The 17,500-nt window shown below is 42.1% G+C and overlaps 2 protein-coding genes across 3 annotated transcripts; one reads left to right on the top strand and one right to left on the bottom strand.

Annotated features, from left to right (window-relative positions):
* Positions 1 to 438: 438 nt before the first annotated feature.
* Positions 439 to 2,875, bottom strand: LOC115129003 (ladderlectin-like). Its single transcript, XM_029659144.2, has 6 exons — positions 2,699 to 2,875; positions 2,496 to 2,574; positions 1,672 to 1,799; positions 1,113 to 1,247; positions 799 to 910; positions 439 to 648 (listed from the first exon to the last, which is right to left on the bottom strand). Exons 2-6 carry the CDS (start codon positions 2,554 to 2,556, stop codon positions 566 to 568), a joined length of 519 nt encoding a protein of 172 aa, XP_029515004.1. The 5' UTR covers positions 2,557 to 2,574; positions 2,699 to 2,875; the 3' UTR covers positions 439 to 565.
* Positions 2,876 to 6,350: 3,475 nt separating this feature from the next.
* On the top strand, positions 6,351 to 8,420 carry LOC115129002 (ladderlectin). Of its 2 annotated transcripts, XM_029659142.1 has the most exons (7): positions 6,351 to 6,540; positions 6,665 to 6,743; positions 6,902 to 6,943; positions 7,135 to 7,262; positions 7,586 to 7,720; positions 7,914 to 8,025; positions 8,178 to 8,420. In XM_029659142.1, exons 2-7 carry the CDS (start codon positions 6,683 to 6,685, stop codon positions 8,258 to 8,260), a joined length of 561 nt encoding a protein of 186 aa, XP_029515002.1. In that variant the 5' UTR covers positions 6,351 to 6,540; positions 6,665 to 6,682; the 3' UTR covers positions 8,261 to 8,420. The 2 variants fall into 2 exon arrangements, with proteins under 2 accessions (XP_029515002.1, XP_029515003.1); XM_029659143.2 differs by lacking the exon at positions 6,902 to 6,943 and having other exon boundaries at positions 6,353 to 6,540.
* Positions 8,421 to 17,500: the final 9,080 nt, after the last annotated feature.

Genomic DNA, 17,500 nt, shown 5'->3' with positions numbered 1-17,500 from the left:
ACGTTCTGGGTTGCTGTATAGTTTTGCGAAGCAATCAAGCCGTTCGCTCTAACAGCAGCAGGAGTTTTACATTTGGTATCAAGTGTTCGGTTGAATTTTCTGAAGGCTGGCTCATCTCAGTCTCGTGGAATTTTCAGACTGGAGGAATGAATTAACCAGTGCTTCTTCTCTTTTTTTGAAACTCATTTGAGGTTGCTATGGTTGCTATGTTTCTACTCTTTTCATGCAAACTGCTGAAGTTGGTTGTCCTGACGTGCAGCTACTGGTTGACGTGCAGCTACTAATAGCTAGCTGGTGGCTATCTCACCTGGAATTTATACTGAAATGGTTTGTATGATTCTTTGATCAAACTCTGATATCCTAGACTGTACCTTTAAGAATCCTGTTACAATTATGGCAGTATCATTCATGTTTAATAATGACTCTTAAGAGAAAACACAATGTCTACTCCCGTTTTATTGACAATAAACAACAAAACAAGTACAAATAATCTTTACTGAATATTTGACTTTACCATAAAGACTGTTCAGTTGGATGTTGGCACTATGGAGTATCATTGTTGGTTTCAGTTCTGGATTTCACACATTCTTTTGGAGCACACCGAGGGAAATCTGTTGCCGCAGTTTATATCGTTCCAGCCATATTTACCTTAAAAGGAAACACGGCACAGAAATGACCTCTCAAATAATCTCAGGTGTTCACACAACAATAGTATAGTGTGTTTTCGGTGTGTGTGTGTGTGTGTGTGTCAGCTTTATTTGATGAATGGATCAGTGAATGATACTGGGCCTACTGTACCTTCCCAGTTAATCACTAAACATGGCTCTCTGCCACCTCTATTATTGGGCTCTCCTTTCTTCCAGTTCTGGTAATCAAATTCAGAGCCGTCACTCCAAAACCATAGTCTGTCCTGTGGGGAAGAAGTGAGGTCTCAGTATCAAATAAATCCCATGTTATTATTATAATAGTATGCCAATAGATACTGCAGTGACCTTTTTGTTGTTGTTGAGTACATCTATAAGATCTTCCAAACCGAGATCTGACTTTATCAGTGACCCTTGAGATATTGATGAGTTTACCAAAGATATTACTGATCTGTGAGTATACTCCACCTGAACAGCATCAAATCCTCCGATCCAGGGAGTTGATAAACCGCCAGTCTTGCACCCCGCAATTGCCTGTAGAAATTGATACTCCGCAGAGCTGTGCACAGATGCCAGGTTTGCTCCAAGGGACACACAGTGGCGCTACAGTGAGAGATAGACAGGGACAAAGACATTTCGTAATGTAAGTATTAGTCAGTAATCCAGTCTGTGATAACTTATCTTCTGGACTCTCACAATCAAATATTGTCCATCGCAAATTAATGCTCCTTTAAAAAAATGCTCTAGGAGATATATTAGATTATCTCTGTCTTAACCAATGTCCTATAGATTCCAATATACAGTAGGCCTTAATTAGCATAAATATATCAATCAATATGCCACGCTTAAAGAAAATTCCAATGAAACAATAACTTCAAGGGGAGGTTCAATATTTTTACATGACACGTGCGTTGCCTATAAAAAAAAATGAGGCCAAATCAACTTTAAGGGTAACCTCAAACCAAATAAGCGAGATGATTTTGATCGAACTTTCCCTTTAATTCACAGTAGAGAGTAACCATAATACCTCTGCTAGGGGCCATGACCTTGCAGTCTCGACGAACATGAAGCAGCGCGATCCAAATTGGAACCAGCCTGTGGGGCATTGGTTCCTGTTCTCTGCTGCCACTACTCCCTCCTCTTCTCCCTTAGCTCCTGGAAGAAGGACAGACAGGCAGGAATTCAAATGGACAAATCATAGCAATGTTGTTCACAAACAACCGCCCCTGTACACAACTGTTATTCTGATTAGTAGAATCATCAACCTGTGAGAGGTGTCTACCTAGTAGTACTGCGGATGAATCTACTGACATACGTTTCATGGACAGAGATTAAAAACTACAATTACCAATATGCAAAGCCTGCTCAAAGTCAATTGTCTTTTCAAGGGACTCTATAGAGGATGTTAAAGACAAGAAAACACATGAAATCAACGCTGCCTTTGCAAAGTTCATGGGACAGTTCTATACCCTTTGCCAACCCGAACTGTCATGTGCTGGCTCAGATATTTTATTTTCACATTGCCTTTCCCAGCACAGTTCCAGCAACTACGGTGGATTCGTAACCAGGCCAGCCCAGTGCAGTCCGACTCGACTCAGTAGTGTGAAAAAGTTACTATCGTACTGGCCAAATTCAAAACAAGTGCAACTAACTAGGCACACACTTTTCTCAGTGTTTTTCTCCAGCAAAGGTTCTGAAACAAGAACTGGTACACAAAAAAATGTGAAGGTAGGGCCTCAGCACCTGGACAACAACAACATCAACTAGCTGGAGTTACAGGGATCGACAGGAAAGGAGTGTTTTGTAAAAAATGCTGTAAAGTGTGAACCAAAGTGTATATTCTTGTCCTACCTGTTGCACCATTCAGAGCAACGGCAGCACAGAGCAGCAGAGATATGGTCAACATTGCCATGGTGGTGATGATGGTCTCCTATAAACAAGGTACTAGAACAATCAGAGGGCAATAATGCTAGAAACAGCCAGAATTCTCTGAAAAACAGCATAACAGCAAATTAAACAGTTTATTACTTAATGTACATGAATTGAGGACTTACCTGTTAATGTGAATCACTGGTAAGTTCTGCAGGTTCTGTTCATCCGGAGAAAGAGGAGCACTTTTACACTGTCAGCTACAAATAAATAGCAATTTCAAACAATTGTTAGCTGGTAATGGTGTTCCATAGAGCTGATTTGAGGCGTGTTCAAATTCCAGATATGAATGGCTTTTCATGGCAATGTCCTTTGGAATGTTTACCTATCGTGTGAGCTATTAAAGATTATCAAACAAATTAATGGTTACCTAGTAAATGGTTTTCCATGGAACTAGTATCCTGTTGAATAAAGTTCAAATGCCATATCCATGATAATGTTATTGGGAATAGTGTTGCATCCAGGGTTGGGGCCAACTAAAATAGAAATTCTTGACATCAAATAAAATCAAGTCAAATTTGATTGGTCACATACACATATTTAGCAGATGTTATTGCGGGTGTATTGAAATGCTTGTGGTCCTAGCTCCAACAGTACAGTAATAAACTAACAATTCACAATAATACACACAAATCTAAAAGTAAAAGAATGGATTCAAGAAATATCTAAATATTAGGATGAGTGGCATTGACTAAAATACAGTAGAATAGAATACAGTATATAGATATGAAATGAGTAAAACAGTATGTAAACATTATTAAAGTGACCAGTGATTCCATGTCTATGTACATAGGGCAGCAGCCTCTAAGGTGCAGGGTTGAGTAACCGGGTGGTAGCCGGCTAGTGAAGGCTATTTAACAGTCTGATGGCCTTGAGATAGAAGCTGTTTTTCAGCCTCTCGGTCCCAGCTTTGATGCACCTGTACTGACCTCGCCTTCTGGCTGATAGCGGGGTGAACAGGCTGTGGCTTGGGTGGTTGATGTCCTTGATGAACTTTTTGGCCTTCCTGTGACATCGAGTGCTGTAGGTATCCTGGAGGGCATGCAGTGTGCACCCAGTGACGCGTGGGCGGTGCAGTTGCCGTACCAGGCGGTGATACAAGCCGTCAGGATACCATCAATTGTGCATCTGTAAAAGTTTGTGAGGGTCTTAGGTGCCAAGACAAATGTAATTTCTTCAGCCTCCCGAGGTTGAAGAGGCGCTGTTGTTGCACCTTCTTCACCACACTGTCTTGTCAGTGATGTGTACGTTGAGGAAATTGAAGCTTTTCACCTTCTTCACTGCGGTCCTGTCGATGTGGATGCTGGCGTGCTCCCTCTGCTGTCTTCTGAAGTCTCATGTAAATGTTATTTAGTTTACCATACTACATACCCCACTTTGTTTGGTTATCCTTAGATACAGATACTTAGATTCTCCAGATTTGCCCAGAAAGGAGGGGGGGGGGGAATGCACCAAAAATGCTATTCACGTGCATGTCTTTAGTATTTAACAGATAGAATGATGAAAAAAGGTATTTCTCCGCAATCTTCTCTGGACAAGTCCGGTCCTGGAGTGTCTTAACAAAATGAAACCAAAATATAGACTTGACTTCATCCAGTGTCAAGAAAAATGGATTTGCGCGATATGACAATATGCACATATTTAACGAGATATTACTATATTTGCATATTTTTAAAATATATTTCAGAAACATTGCAATACAATAAAGTATGATATTTGTGTCTACATCCAACTGGTAAAGGGGAGAAAAATGAGGCTGTGGTGCCTAGCCTTATAAGAATAATCGTCGGTGTCCGACTCAGATTCAGACATTTCTGCCGCACCGTTCAAAGCTAAGGCCAGTTCTGGTTGTTGTTGATCACAGGTATTCTCTTGTCTATACTGTAATAGCCTTGACCATGTTCGCCCCGTTGTCAGTTACGAAGAGTAGGATCTTCTCCTCTGCTATGTCCCATGTGTTCAATGTGCGGTCAGTTACCTCTCCAGTGTGGGGATGCTAATTCCGATGGAGGTTGACCAATGCGTGCTGTGCCTTGTATTTGTATTTATTATTTTATTATGTCAAGGCAGCAGCTACTCTTCCAAGTGTCCAGCAACATTAAGGCAATTACATACAATAAAACATTACATTTCACAACACATTGTTACACACTACTCTACTGCAACATATCTACAACACAAAATCCATATGTACATGGGTAGAGTGTGTGTGCTTATGCGTGTGTCTGTGCCTGTGTGTGTGTCTCCTCACAGCCCGCACTGTTCCATAAGGTGTCGTTTTAACTGTCTTTTTAGCTGATTTTACTGCTTGTATGAGTTACTTGATGTGGAATAGAGTTGCATGTAGTCATGGCTCTATATAGTACTGTGTGTTTCGGGTAGTCTGTTCTGGACTTGGGGACTGTGAAGAGACCTCTGGTGGAATATCTTGTGGGGTATGCATGGGTGTCTGAGCTGTGTGCCAGTCATTTAAACAGACAGCTTAGTGCTTTCAACATGTCAATACTTCTCACAAATACAAGTAGTGATGAAGTCAATCTTTCCTCTTCTTTGCGCCAAGAGAGATTGACATGCATATTATTAATGTGAGCTTTAAGGGCCAGCTGCTTTGTTCTGGGCCAACTGTAATTTTCCTTTTTGTGGCACTTGACCATATTACTGGGCCAGTGGAGGCTGGGGACTTGAAAAATTGAGGAGGATGGGAGACCCAGGGTATAGGCGCGGAACGCACGGAGACGACAAAGTGTGTTTCAAAAATCATCAAAGACTAACTATTTTAACCTAAAGAGTTTAATAAAGACATTTAAATGACAATATTATGAGTTACTTACACAGTGTTGGGAAGGGATCACAGCAGTGATTGGATGAGGATATGAGGCGTGAGTTGAGGTGTTCAGAGGCTTGACCACTGCAGGACAGTGTTTGACTGGGAAGACAAAAAACAATTACACAACACACTATACAGTTAGACAAAAGAGCTAAGAATGAGTTAGTCCAAGAAAGGAGTAAAATCATTGATGTGTCATCATGTGATTGTGTTTGTGATTGACTCTACATACAGGAATGAGAGAACAGATTGGGGTCCTCACAGTACTTGGAGGGGAAACATTCAATTTGCCAGTGGATCAGTGGGAACATGAGGCTTCAGTTCACGTCAGGAGAGAGTTGACAATGGTAGTGGAGTGGTGGTCATCACCTCTTAAATCAGGGAACAGGGCCACCACGTCCCAAGGCCACCACCCGGTTACTCAACCCTGCACCTTAGAGGCTGCTGCCCTATGTACATAGACATGGAATCACTGGTCACTTTAATAATGGAACACTAGTCACTTTAATAATGTTTACATACTGTTTTACTCATTTCATATCTATATACTGTATTCTATTCTACCATATTTTAGTCAATGCCACTCATCCTAATATTTAGATATTTCTTGAATCCATTCTTTTACTTTTAGATTTGTGTGTATTATTGTGAATTGTTAGTTTATTACTGTACTGTTGGAGCTAGGACCACAAGCATTTCAATACACCCGCAATAACATCTGCTAAATATGTGTATGTGACCAATCAAATTTGACTTGATTTTATTTGATGTCAAGAATTTCTATTTTAGTTGGCCCCAACCCTGGATGCAACACTATTCCCAATAACATTATCATGGATATGGCATTTGAACTTTATTCAACAGGATACTAGTTCCATGGAAAACCATTTACTAGGTAACCATTAATTTGTTTGATAATCTTTAATAGCTCACACGATAGGTAAACATTCCAAAGGACATTGCCATGAAAAGCCATTCATATCTGGAATTTGAACACGCCTCAAATCAGCTCTATGGAACACCATTACCAGCTAACAATTGTTTGAAATTGCTATTTATTTGTAGCTGACAGTGTAAAAGTGCTCCTCTTTCTCCGGATGAACAGAACCTGCAGAACTTACCAGTGATTCACATTAACAGGTAAGTCCTCAATTCATGTACATTAAGTAATAAACTGTTTAATTTGCTGTTATGCTGTTTTTCAGAGAATTCTGGCTGTTTCTAGCATTATTGCCCTCTGATTGTTCTAGTACCTTGTTTATAGGAGACCATCATCACCACCATGGCAATGTTGACCATATCTCTGCTGCTCTGTGCTGCCGTTGCTCTGAATGGTGCAACAGGTAGGACACACAGCAAACCAAGAATATACACTTTAGTTCACACTTTACAGCATTCTTTACAAAACACTCCTTTCCTGTCGATCCCTGTAACTCCAGCTAGTTGATGTTGTTGTTGTCCAGGTGCTGAGGCCCTACCTTCCCTCTTTTTTGTGTTCCAGTTTTAGAACTGTTCCAGGACTTTGAGCAGGCTTTGCTTCTGGGTAATTATAGCTTTTAATCTCTGTCCATGAAACGTATGTCAGTAGATTCATCCGCAGTACTCCTAGGTAGACACCTCTCACAGGTTGATGATTCTACTAATCAGAATAACAGTTGTGTGCAGGGGCGGTTGTTTGTGAACAACATTGCTATGATTTGTCCATTTGAATTCCTGCCTGTGTCCTTCTTCCAGGAGCTAAGGGAGAAGAGGAGGGAGTAGTGGCAGCAGAGAACAGGAACCAATGCCCCACAGGCTGGTTACAATTTGGATCGCGCTGCTTCATGTTCGTCGAGACTGCAAGGTCATGGCCCCTAGCAGAGGTATTATGGTTACTCTCTACTGTGAATTAAAGGGAAAGTTCAATCAAAATCATCTCGCTTATTTGGTTTGAGGTTACCCTTAAAGCGTGGCATATTTATAAATATATGTATGTTAATTAAGGCCTACTGTATATTGGAACCTACATGACATTGGTTAAGACAGAGATAATCTAATATCTCCTAGAGCATTTTGTTAAAGGAGCATTAATTGCGATGGACAATATTTGATTGTGAGAGTCCAGAAGATAAGTTATCACAGACTGGACTGCTGACTAATACTTACATTATGAAATGTCTTTGTCCCTGTCTACCTCTCACTGTAGCGCCATTGTGTGTCCCTTGGAGCAAACCTGGCGTCTGTGCACAGCTCTGCGGAGTATCAATTTCTACAGGAAGTGGTGGAGAGCAAGACTGGCGGTTTCTCAACTACCTGGATCGGAGGATTTGATGCTGTTCAGGTGGAGTATACTCACAGATCAGTAATATCTTTGGTAAACTCATCAATATCTCAAGGGTCACTGATAAAGTCAGATCTCGGTTTGGAAGATCTTATAGATGTACTCAACAACAACAAAAAGGTCACTGCAGTATCTATTGGCATACTATTATAATGATAACATGGGATACTGAGACCACACTTCTTCCCCACAGGACAGACTATGGTTTTGGAGTGACGGCTCTGAATTTGATTACCAGAACTGGAAGAAAGGAGAGCCCAATAATAGCGGTGGCAGAGAGCCATGTATAGTGATTAACTGGGAAGGTACAGTAGGCCCAGTATCATTCACTGATCCATTCATCAAATAAAGCTGAAACACACACACACACACACACACCGCAAACACACTATTCTATTGTTGTGTGAACACCTGAGATTATTTGAGAGGTAATTTCTGTGGCGTGTTTCCTTTTAAGGTAAATATGGCTGGAACGATATAAACTGTGGAAGCAGCTTTCCCTTGGTGTGCTCCAAAAGAATGTGTGAAATCCAGAACTGAAACCAACAATGATACTCCATAGTGCCAACACCCAACTGAACAGTCTTTATGGTAAAGTCATGAGTTGTTTCTGTCAACTGTAACTTTGAGTTAGTGGTTGTTCATATATGTTGAGTGATGCTTTTGTTGTTTATTGTCAATAAAACGGGAGTAGACATTGTGTTTTCTCTTTTGAGTCACTATTAAACGTGAATGATACTGCCATAATTGTAACAGGATTCTTAAAGGTACTGTCAGGATCTCAGAGTTTACTCAATGTTCAAGGATCATCAAAAGCCGTACTATAAATTCTCGGACAACCCAAAGATTCCTAGATGCACTTCCAGACTCCCTCCACCTACCCAAGGATGTCGGAGTACAAAAATTGGTTAACCACCTGACTGACGAATTAAATGTAACTGTCACGAGAATTATCTATCCCAATGATAATAATTTTATAGCTGCACACATACTTCCACACAAACAGTAGGTATCCTACGCACATACTTCCACACAAACAGTAGGTATCCTACGCACATACTTCCACACAAACAGTAGGTATCCTACACACATACTTCCACACAAACAGTAGATATCCTAAGCACATACTTCCACACAAACAGTGGATATCCTACGCACATACTTCCACACAAACAGTAGATATCCTACGCACATACTTCCACACAAACAGTAGATATCCTACACACATACTTCCACACAAACAGTAGATATCCTACGCACATACTTCCACACAAACAGTAGGTATTCTACGCACATACATACACACAAACAGAAGATATCCTACACACATACTTCCACACAAACAGTAGGTATCCTACACACATACTTCCACACAAACAGTAGGTATCCTACGCACATACTTCCACACAAACAGTAGATATCCTACGCACATACTTCCACACAAACAGTAGGTATTCTACGCACATACATACACACAAACAGAAGATATCCTACGCACATACATACACACAAACAGTAGGCATCCTACGCACATACATACACACAAACAGTAGGCATCCTACATACATATATACACACAAACAGTAGGCATCCTACGCACATACATACACACAAACAGTAGGCATCCTACATACATACACACACACAAATAGTAGGCATCCTACATACATACTTCCACACAAACAGTAGATATCCTACGCACATACATACACACAAACAGAAGATATCCTACGCACATACTGTCTCACTACCCAGCCGACAGAGATCAGGGAGACCTTGACCTTGAGACGTACTCCCCGTTCTCTCCCAAATCTCTAGTCAGGTCGGCGCCAAATTTTGCTCAGACAGTCTGTGTATAAAATACCATAAAGACATAAACATCAGCCATATTGTTTTACCCTAATTCTGACTAGAACTACACATTTATTGATTATAATTTTATACATTCTTATCAATTCCATACAATTGTATGGTTTCAGGGTGGAATATTCTAATCATTCAATTAACAGATAAATCCCATTAACAGTAACCTTTTGTAGTACCCTAGATGCAGTCGCACCCCTAAAAAAAACATTTGTCACAAGAAACTAGCTCCCTGGTATACAGAAAATACCGAGCCCTGAAGTAAGCTTCCAGAAAATTGTAACGGAAATGGCACTCCATCAAACTGGAAGTCTTCCGACTGGCTTGGAAAGACAGTATCATGCAATATGGAAGAGACCTCACTGTTGCTCGATCATCCTATTTTTCCAACATAATTCAGGAGAATAAGAACAATCCAACATTTATTTTTGATACTGTTGCAAAGCTAACTAAAAAGCAGCATTCCCCAAGAGAGGATGGCTTTCACTACAGCGGTGATGAATTCATGATCACTTGAAAGAAAATTATGGACTCCTCTTTAAATCTGTGTATTTCTCCAACGCTCAGTCGTCCTGAGTCTGCACCACACCTCCAGGACCTAGGATCAATGTAGACACTCAAGTTTTTAAATCCTATATCTCTTGACACATTCATGAACATAGTCATGGCCTCTAAACCTTCAAGCTGCATACTGGACCCTATTCCAACTAAACTACTGAAAGAGCTGCTTCCTGTGCTTGGCCCTCCTATGTTGAGCATTATAAATGGCTCCCTATCCACCGGAAGTGTACCAAAGTCACTAAAAGTGGCAGTAATAAAGCCCCTCTTGAAAAAGCCAAACCTGACCCAGAAAACATAAAAAACTATCGGCCCATATGGAATCTCCCATTCCTCTCAAAGATTTGAGAAAAAGATGTTGCACAGCAACTCACTGCCTTCCTGAAGACAAATAGTGAATACGAAATGCTTCAGTCTGGTTTTAGACCCCATCAAAGCACTGAGACTGCACTTGTGAAGGTGGTAAATTATATTTTAATGGTGTCATACCAAGGCTCTGCATCTGTCCTCGTACTGCTTTTGACACCATTGATCACCACACTCTTATGGAGAGATTGGAAACCCTAATTGGTCTACACGGACAAGTTCTGGCCTGGTTTAGATGTTATCTGTCGGAAAGGCGATCAGTTCATCTCTGTGGATGGTTAGGCCTCTGACAAATCAATTATACATTTCGGTGTTCCTCAGGGTTCCTTTTTAGGACCGCTATTGTTTTCACTATATATTTTACCTCTTTGTGATGTCATTCGGAAACAATGTTAACTTTGACTGCTACGCGGATGATACACAGCTGTCGCAACATGGTTAAGCCCCAAAATTACCCACCCTGGAAGCCTGTGTTTCAGAAATAAGGATGTGGATGGCGGTATATGTTTTACTTTTAAACTCTGACAAAACAGAGATGGTCCCAAGAAACCAAGAGATCTTCTGTTGGATCTGACAATTAATATTGATGGTTGTACAGTTGTCTTAATCTCTCTTTTGACAAACATATCAAGAATATTTCAAGGACAGCTTCTTCATAACACTGCAAAAATCAGAAATGTTTTGTCCAAAAATTATGCAGAAAAGCTAATCCATGCTTTTGTCACTTCTACATTAGGCTATTGCAATGCTCTACTTTCTGGCTACCCAGATAGAGCACTAAATAAACTATATAAGGCTGCTAGAATCTTGACTGCAACCAAAACATTTGATCATATTACTCCAGTGTTAGCCTCTCTACACTGGCTTCCTCTTAAGGCTATGGCTGATTTCAAGGTTTTACTACTAACCTGCAAAGCATTACATGGGCTTGCTCCTACCTATCTCTCTGATTTGATCCTGCTGTAGATACCTACATGTGGTCACAAGACGCAGGCCTCCTTAATTGTACCCAGAATTTCTAAGCAAACAGCTGGGCTTTCTCCTATAAAGCTACATTTTTATGGAATGGTCTGCCTATCGATGTGAGAGACGCAGACTCGGTCTCGACCTTTAAGTCTTTATTGAAGACTCATCTCTTCAGTAGGTTCCCCTTACGTATCTGGCTGTAAGGGAGTCAGGCGCAGGAGAGCAGAAGTTGGGTAGCCAAAGGAGCCTTTTATTTCAGCGAACAAAACACTCACGGCACTAAGAACACTAAACATAATATGGATTGACATAACCCAGCGCAAACCAGTCTAGCGTGCACATACACGAAACAACAAACAATTCCACACACAGACATGGGGGGGGCAGAGGGTTATATACACGTTGTCACGCCCTGACGTTAGTTATCTTTGTTTTCTTTATTATTTTGGTTAGGTCAGGGTGTGACGAGGGTGGTTTGTGTGTTTTTGTCTTGTCTACGGTTTTTTGTATATCTATGGGGTTTTGGTATTGTCTAGGTAAATGTAGGTCTATGGGGGCCTGAATTGGTTCCCAATCAGAGACAGCTGTTTATCGTTGTCTCTGATTGGGGATCCTATTTAGGTCGTCATTTTCCATTTTGGTTTTGTGGGTTATTGTCCATGTGTAGTTGCATGTCAGCACTCGTGTTTATAGCTTCATGTTCGTGTTGTTATTTTGTTAGTTTGTTTAGTGTTCTTCGTTTTAATAAAATAAGAATGTATTCATCTCACGCTGCGCCTTGGTTACGACGAACATGACAGAATAACCCACCATAACAGGACCAAGCAGCGTGAAAAGGAGGAGCAGACGTTATGGACTTGGGAAGAGATTTTGGACGGAAAAGGATCCTGTACATTGGAGGAAATACTAGATGGAGCAGGAACCTGGACACAGCCTGGGGAGTATCGCTGTTCTAAGGAGGAGAAATACCGGAGAATAGAGGAACCGCAACGATATGAGGATACACGGCTAGCACGGAAGCCCGAGAGGCAGCCCCAATAAATAAAATAAAAAAGGAGACCTGAGCCAACTCCTCGTGCTTACCGTGGGGCCTGAACTAAACAAAGGTCATGTAACAAAGAGTGAACAGAGTAAAACTAACTATTTACGCATACCAGTACACAATGTATGACACTTCCTGAGGTGCGTGTCACCAGCCCGGTACCACCAGTGCCAGCACCATGCACCAGGCCTACAGTGCGCCTCGGCAGTCCAGAGCGTCCAGCGACAGTACCCAGTCCAAAGCGTCTGGCGACAGTACCCAGTCCAGAGCGTCCGGTGACAGTTCACAGACCGGAACTTCCAACGACGGACCACAGTCTGGAACCTCCAACAACGGGCCACAGTCCGGAACCTCCAACGATGGGCCACAGTCCGGAACCTCCAACGACGGGCCACAGTCTGGAACCTCCAACGACGGTCCCCAGTCCGGGGTCTCCAACGATGGGCCACAGTCCGGAACCTCCAACGACGGTCCCCAGTCCGGGGTCTCCAGCGACGGTCCCCCGTCCGAGGTCTCCAGCGACGGTCTCCAGCGACGGTCCCCCGTCCGGGGTCTGCAGCGACGGTCTCCAGCGACGGTCCTCCGTCCGGGGTCTCCAGCGACGGTCCCCAGTCCGGGGTCTCCAGCGACGGTCCCCCATCCGGGGTCTCCAGCGACGGTCTTCAGCGATGGTCCCCAGTCCAGAACATCCGGCGATGATCCACGCAGCGAGGGTCTCCAGCCCGGGGCCTACAGCGAGGATCCGCAGTCCAGAGCCTCCGACGATGATCCACAGGTCTGTGCTACAAGAGCGGACTCAGAGTAAAGAAGGGGGGTGGCATCCAGAACCAGAGCCGCAACTGAGGTTAGATGCCCACCCAGACCCTCCCATATCGGTTTAGGTTTGCGGCCGGGAGCCCGCACCTTAGTTATCTTTGTTTTCTTTCTTAGTTTGGTTAGGTCAGGGTGTGACGAGGGTGGTATGTGTGTTTTTGTCTTGTCTAGGGTTTTTTGTATATCTATGGGGTTTTGGTATTGTCTAGGTAAATGTAGGTCTATGGGGGCCTGAATTGGTTCCCAATCAGAGACAGCTGTTTATCGTTGTCTCTGATTGGGGATCTTATTTGGGTTGCCATTTTCCATTTTGGTTTTGTGGGTTATTGTCCATGTGTAGTTGCATGTCAGCACTCTTGTTTATAGCTTCACTGTGGTTTTGTTATTTTGTTAGTTTTAATAAAAGAAGAATGTATTCATCTCACGCTGCACCTTGGTCTCCTCGTTATGACGAACGTGACACACTTCTAATACTGAGGGAATTGAAACCAGGTGTGTAGGAAAACAAGACAAGACAAATGGAAAAATGAAAGGTGGATTGGCGACGGCTAGAAAGCCGGTGACGTCGACCGCTGAACGCTGCCCGAACAAGGAGAGGAACCGACTCCGGCGGAAGTCGTGACAAGAACAAATAGAAAATCACAAAATTCTAATAACCTTGCATTTATTCTTGAAGAATAAAATTCATAAATTATTCTCCATAATGACACAAAAGGTTTTTATTACTGGACAAACAAGAACGTAAACATCTTTAAAATCTGTTCAAAACTATCATGTGGATGACATAGACTGTCAGTCTTTGCATCTAGAGCACAATCTATGAATTTGAGTGGTGTTACATTTCCCTTCCCTGTATACCAAGAAGTTGGGCGAACATTTAGTTGTTTTTCGAATCCCAGAATGTAGCTTTACGTTTCCAAACTCTCACTAGGTATATACAGTTGAAGTCGGAAGTTTACATACACTTAGGTTGGAGTCATTAAATCTCGTTTTTCAACCACTCCACACATTTCTTGTTAACAAACTATAGTTTTGGCAAGTTGGTAAGGACATCTACTTTGTGCATGACACAAGTCATTTTTCCAACAATTGTTTACAGATTATTTCACTTATAATTCACTGTATCACAATTCCAGTGGGTCAGAAGTTTACATACACTAAGTTGACTGTGCCTTTAAACAGCTTGGAAAATTCCAGAAAATGATGTCATGGCTTTAGAAGCTTCTTATAGGCTAATTGACATAATTTGAGTCAATTGGGTGTGTACATGTGGATGTATTTCAAGGCCTGCCTTCAAACTCAGTGCCTCTTTGCTTGACATCATGGGAAAATCAAAAGAAATCAGCCAAGACCTCAGAAAAAAACTGTAGACCTCCACATGTCTGGTTCATCCTTGGGAGCAATTTCCAAGTGCCTGAAGGTACCACGTTCATCTGTACAAATAATAGTATGCAAGTATAAACACCATGGGATCACGCAGCCATCATACCGCTCAGGAAGGAGACTTGTTCTGTCTCCTAGATATGAACGTACTTTGGTGCGAAAAGTGCAAATCAATCCCAGAACAACAGCAAAGGACCTTGTGAAGATGCTGGAGGAAACAGGTACAAAAGTATCTATATCCACAGTAAAACTAGTCCTATATCGACACAACTTGAAAGGCCGCTCAGGAAGGAAGAAGCCACTGCTCCAATACCGCCATAAAAAAGCCAGACTATGGGTTGCAACTGCACATGGGGACAAAGATCGTACTTTTTGGAGAAATGTCCTCTGGTCTGATGAAACCAAAATAGAACTGTTTGGCCATAATGACCATCGTCATATTTGTAGGAAAAATGGGGAGACTTGGAAGCCGAAGAACACCATACCAACCGTGAAGCACAGGGTGGCAGCATCATGTTGTGGGGGTGCTTTGCTGCAGGATGGACTTGTACAAAATAGATTGCATCAATGGGAAGGAAAATGATGTGGATATATTGAAGAAACATCTCAAGACATCAGTTAAAGCTTGGTCGCAAATGCGTCTTCCAAATGGACAATGACCCCAAGCAACCTTCCAAAGTTGTGGCAAAATGGCTTAAGGACCACAAAGGCAAGGTATTGGAGTGGCCATCACAAAGCCCAGACCTCAGTCCTATCAAAAATTTGTGTGCAGAACTAAAAAAGTGTGTGCGTGCAAGGTCGCCTATAAACCTGACTCAGTTACACCAGCTCTGTCAGGAGAAATGGGCCAAAATTCACCAAACTTATTGTGCGAAGCTTGTAGAAGGCTACCTGAAACGTTTGACCCAACAATTTAAAGACAATGCTACCAAATTCTAATTGAGGGTATGTAAACTGCTGACCCACTGGGAATGTGATGAAAGAAATAAAAGCTGAGATAAATCATTCTCTCTATTATTCTGACATTTCACATTCTTAAAATAAAGTGGTGATCCATCCGACTTCAACTGTACATACAGTATTTAAAGATAAATACGAGAATGGACAACATGTGTATTTATCCTACTGTTTTAACCAAACAAATGTCCAAACTCAGTTTGTGAGTACAAGATGTGCTTATTACTGCCACATGTATTAGACCCATATTGTATGGCATGGTACTCACAGGCATGGTACTTATTCCCTCCATGAACAGCTCGCTAGTATAATTACCTCAACATGATCATGGTAATTAACCAATTCTGTTTTGTGAATATGATATATTATAATGATATAGCCTGTTATTATCATGTTATCTAGGTCCGTCTGAAGCCGAAAACGAAAGGAAATTCACGAGTACCACAAGGCTCCTGATTGGCGCAGTGGTCTAAGACACTGCATCTCAGTGCAAGAGGCATCACTGCAGTACCTGGTTTGAATCCAAGCGGCATCTTATCCGGCTGTGATTGGGAGTCCCATAGGGCAGCGCACAATTGCCCCAGCGTCGTCAGGGTATGCCGTCATTGTAAGTAAGAATTTGACTTGTTGTTCTTGTTGTTGTTCTTAAAAAATGCAAAAGGCCTAACTTCACCCATGCTCTACCAAGGTTTTCCAGCTTTGACCTGCTATGTAGCTATGTTGGTCTGATGTACTTCAAACAACATGTAGGCAGGTTGCTTAGGATTTAAACCTTCTCAACACCACAACAAATATGCTGGTACACCTAGAGTAGCTTGACGCACCCGCGCTTCACACCTGACGCCATTTTTAATAGTTTCTTGTGTGTTTATGCTAGAGAATTACCACAACTCAATCCCCTCTTTCCACCGATAGAAAGCTTGCACCTATTGAATAACACAGGGCTTGTGAAAGTGGTGGTTTCTACACCTAAGAGGATCCTGACAAGAAAATTGTCACAAAATGGTCTATAAAAATATATAATTTACAGCCATCACTCCATCACTCTGTGGGGAAGAACAGTCAAGTCTCAGACTCATTCCCATAGAGTAAAAACAAGGCCAGTGGATAATTCATTGAGCATTTGCTCCAGTATCTGCCCCTCAAAGAGCTTCCAAACCTAGACTTGACTTCATGAGTCTTGGCTTTAGAGATATCGATAAGTACTCTACATGAACAGCATCAACTCCTCCAATCCATGTTTTGGAGAAATCACCAGTACTGGTCATCACCACCTCCTGTAAGAAATGGCACTTGGCAGAGCTTTGCACCGATGCAAGGTTCGCCCCGAAATGCACACAGTGCCGCTAGAGAGCGAGGTGGACAAGAACAGATTCATTTTATAGTAAAAATGAGAGTCGTGACATCTGCATTGCTTGCTGTTTGGGGTTTTAGGCTGGGTTTCTGCTGATGCCACGTTGGTATGTTTGATCGGGAGACAGGTGCAGGAATGCGTAATATGGGTTTTTAATTTGCCCAAATTACAGTGTGCCGTGTAAAGTCAATCAATCAAACACTATACAAAACACAGGGTTGAAACCCAAACAAAAGAGCGAGGAGTACCTCGAATAAATAACACATGCACACAATGATTAACACAGGGGACTGGACCCGTAATCATCTGCGCTATCCACAATGGCACGAAATCCAGAACACACAGCACAGGTACCCACACAAACCAACGGACATTGTAACAACAATCAAAAGGACACTGGTAAACCAAGGGCACACTTATACAAGTACTAATCACTGGGAATAGGGGCCAGGTGTGCGTAATGAAAGTTCCGGAGGGA

Source organism: Oncorhynchus nerka, linkage group LG4 (assembly GCF_034236695.1).
Source record: "Oncorhynchus nerka isolate Pitt River linkage group LG4, Oner_Uvic_2.0, whole genome shotgun sequence".
NCBI lineage: Eukaryota > Metazoa > Chordata > Actinopteri > Salmoniformes > Salmonidae > Oncorhynchus > Oncorhynchus nerka.
Note: the sequence above shows the minus strand (reverse complement) of the source record. Positions and strands in the feature narration are given on the sequence as shown.

Bases quoted from the DNA above. Each gene is read 5' to 3' on its own strand.
- LOC115129003 (XM_029659144.2), bottom strand. From the start codon at position 2,556: ATGGCAATGTTGACCATATCTCTGCTGCTCTGTGCTGCCGTTGCTCTG. The intron at 1,800-2,495 runs GTAGGACAAGAA...TCCTTCTTCCAG, and splicing joins TGCTCTGAATGGTGCAACAG to GAGCTAAGGGAGAAGAGGAG. The intron at 649-798 runs GTACAGTAGGCC...TTTCCTTTTAAG, and splicing joins TTTAGTGATTAACTGGGAAG to GTAAATATGGCTGGAACGAT.
- LOC115129002 (XM_029659142.1), top strand. From the start codon at position 6,683: ATGGCAATGTTGACCATATCTCTGCTGCTCTGTGCTGCCGTTGCTCTG. The intron at 7,263-7,585 runs GTATTATGGTTA...CTCTCACTGTAG, and splicing joins GGTCATGGCCCCTAGCAGAG to CGCCATTGTGTGTCCCTTGG. The intron at 7,721-7,913 runs GTGGAGTATACT...TCTTCCCCACAG, and splicing joins GAGGATTTGATGCTGTTCAG to GACAGACTATGGTTTTGGAG.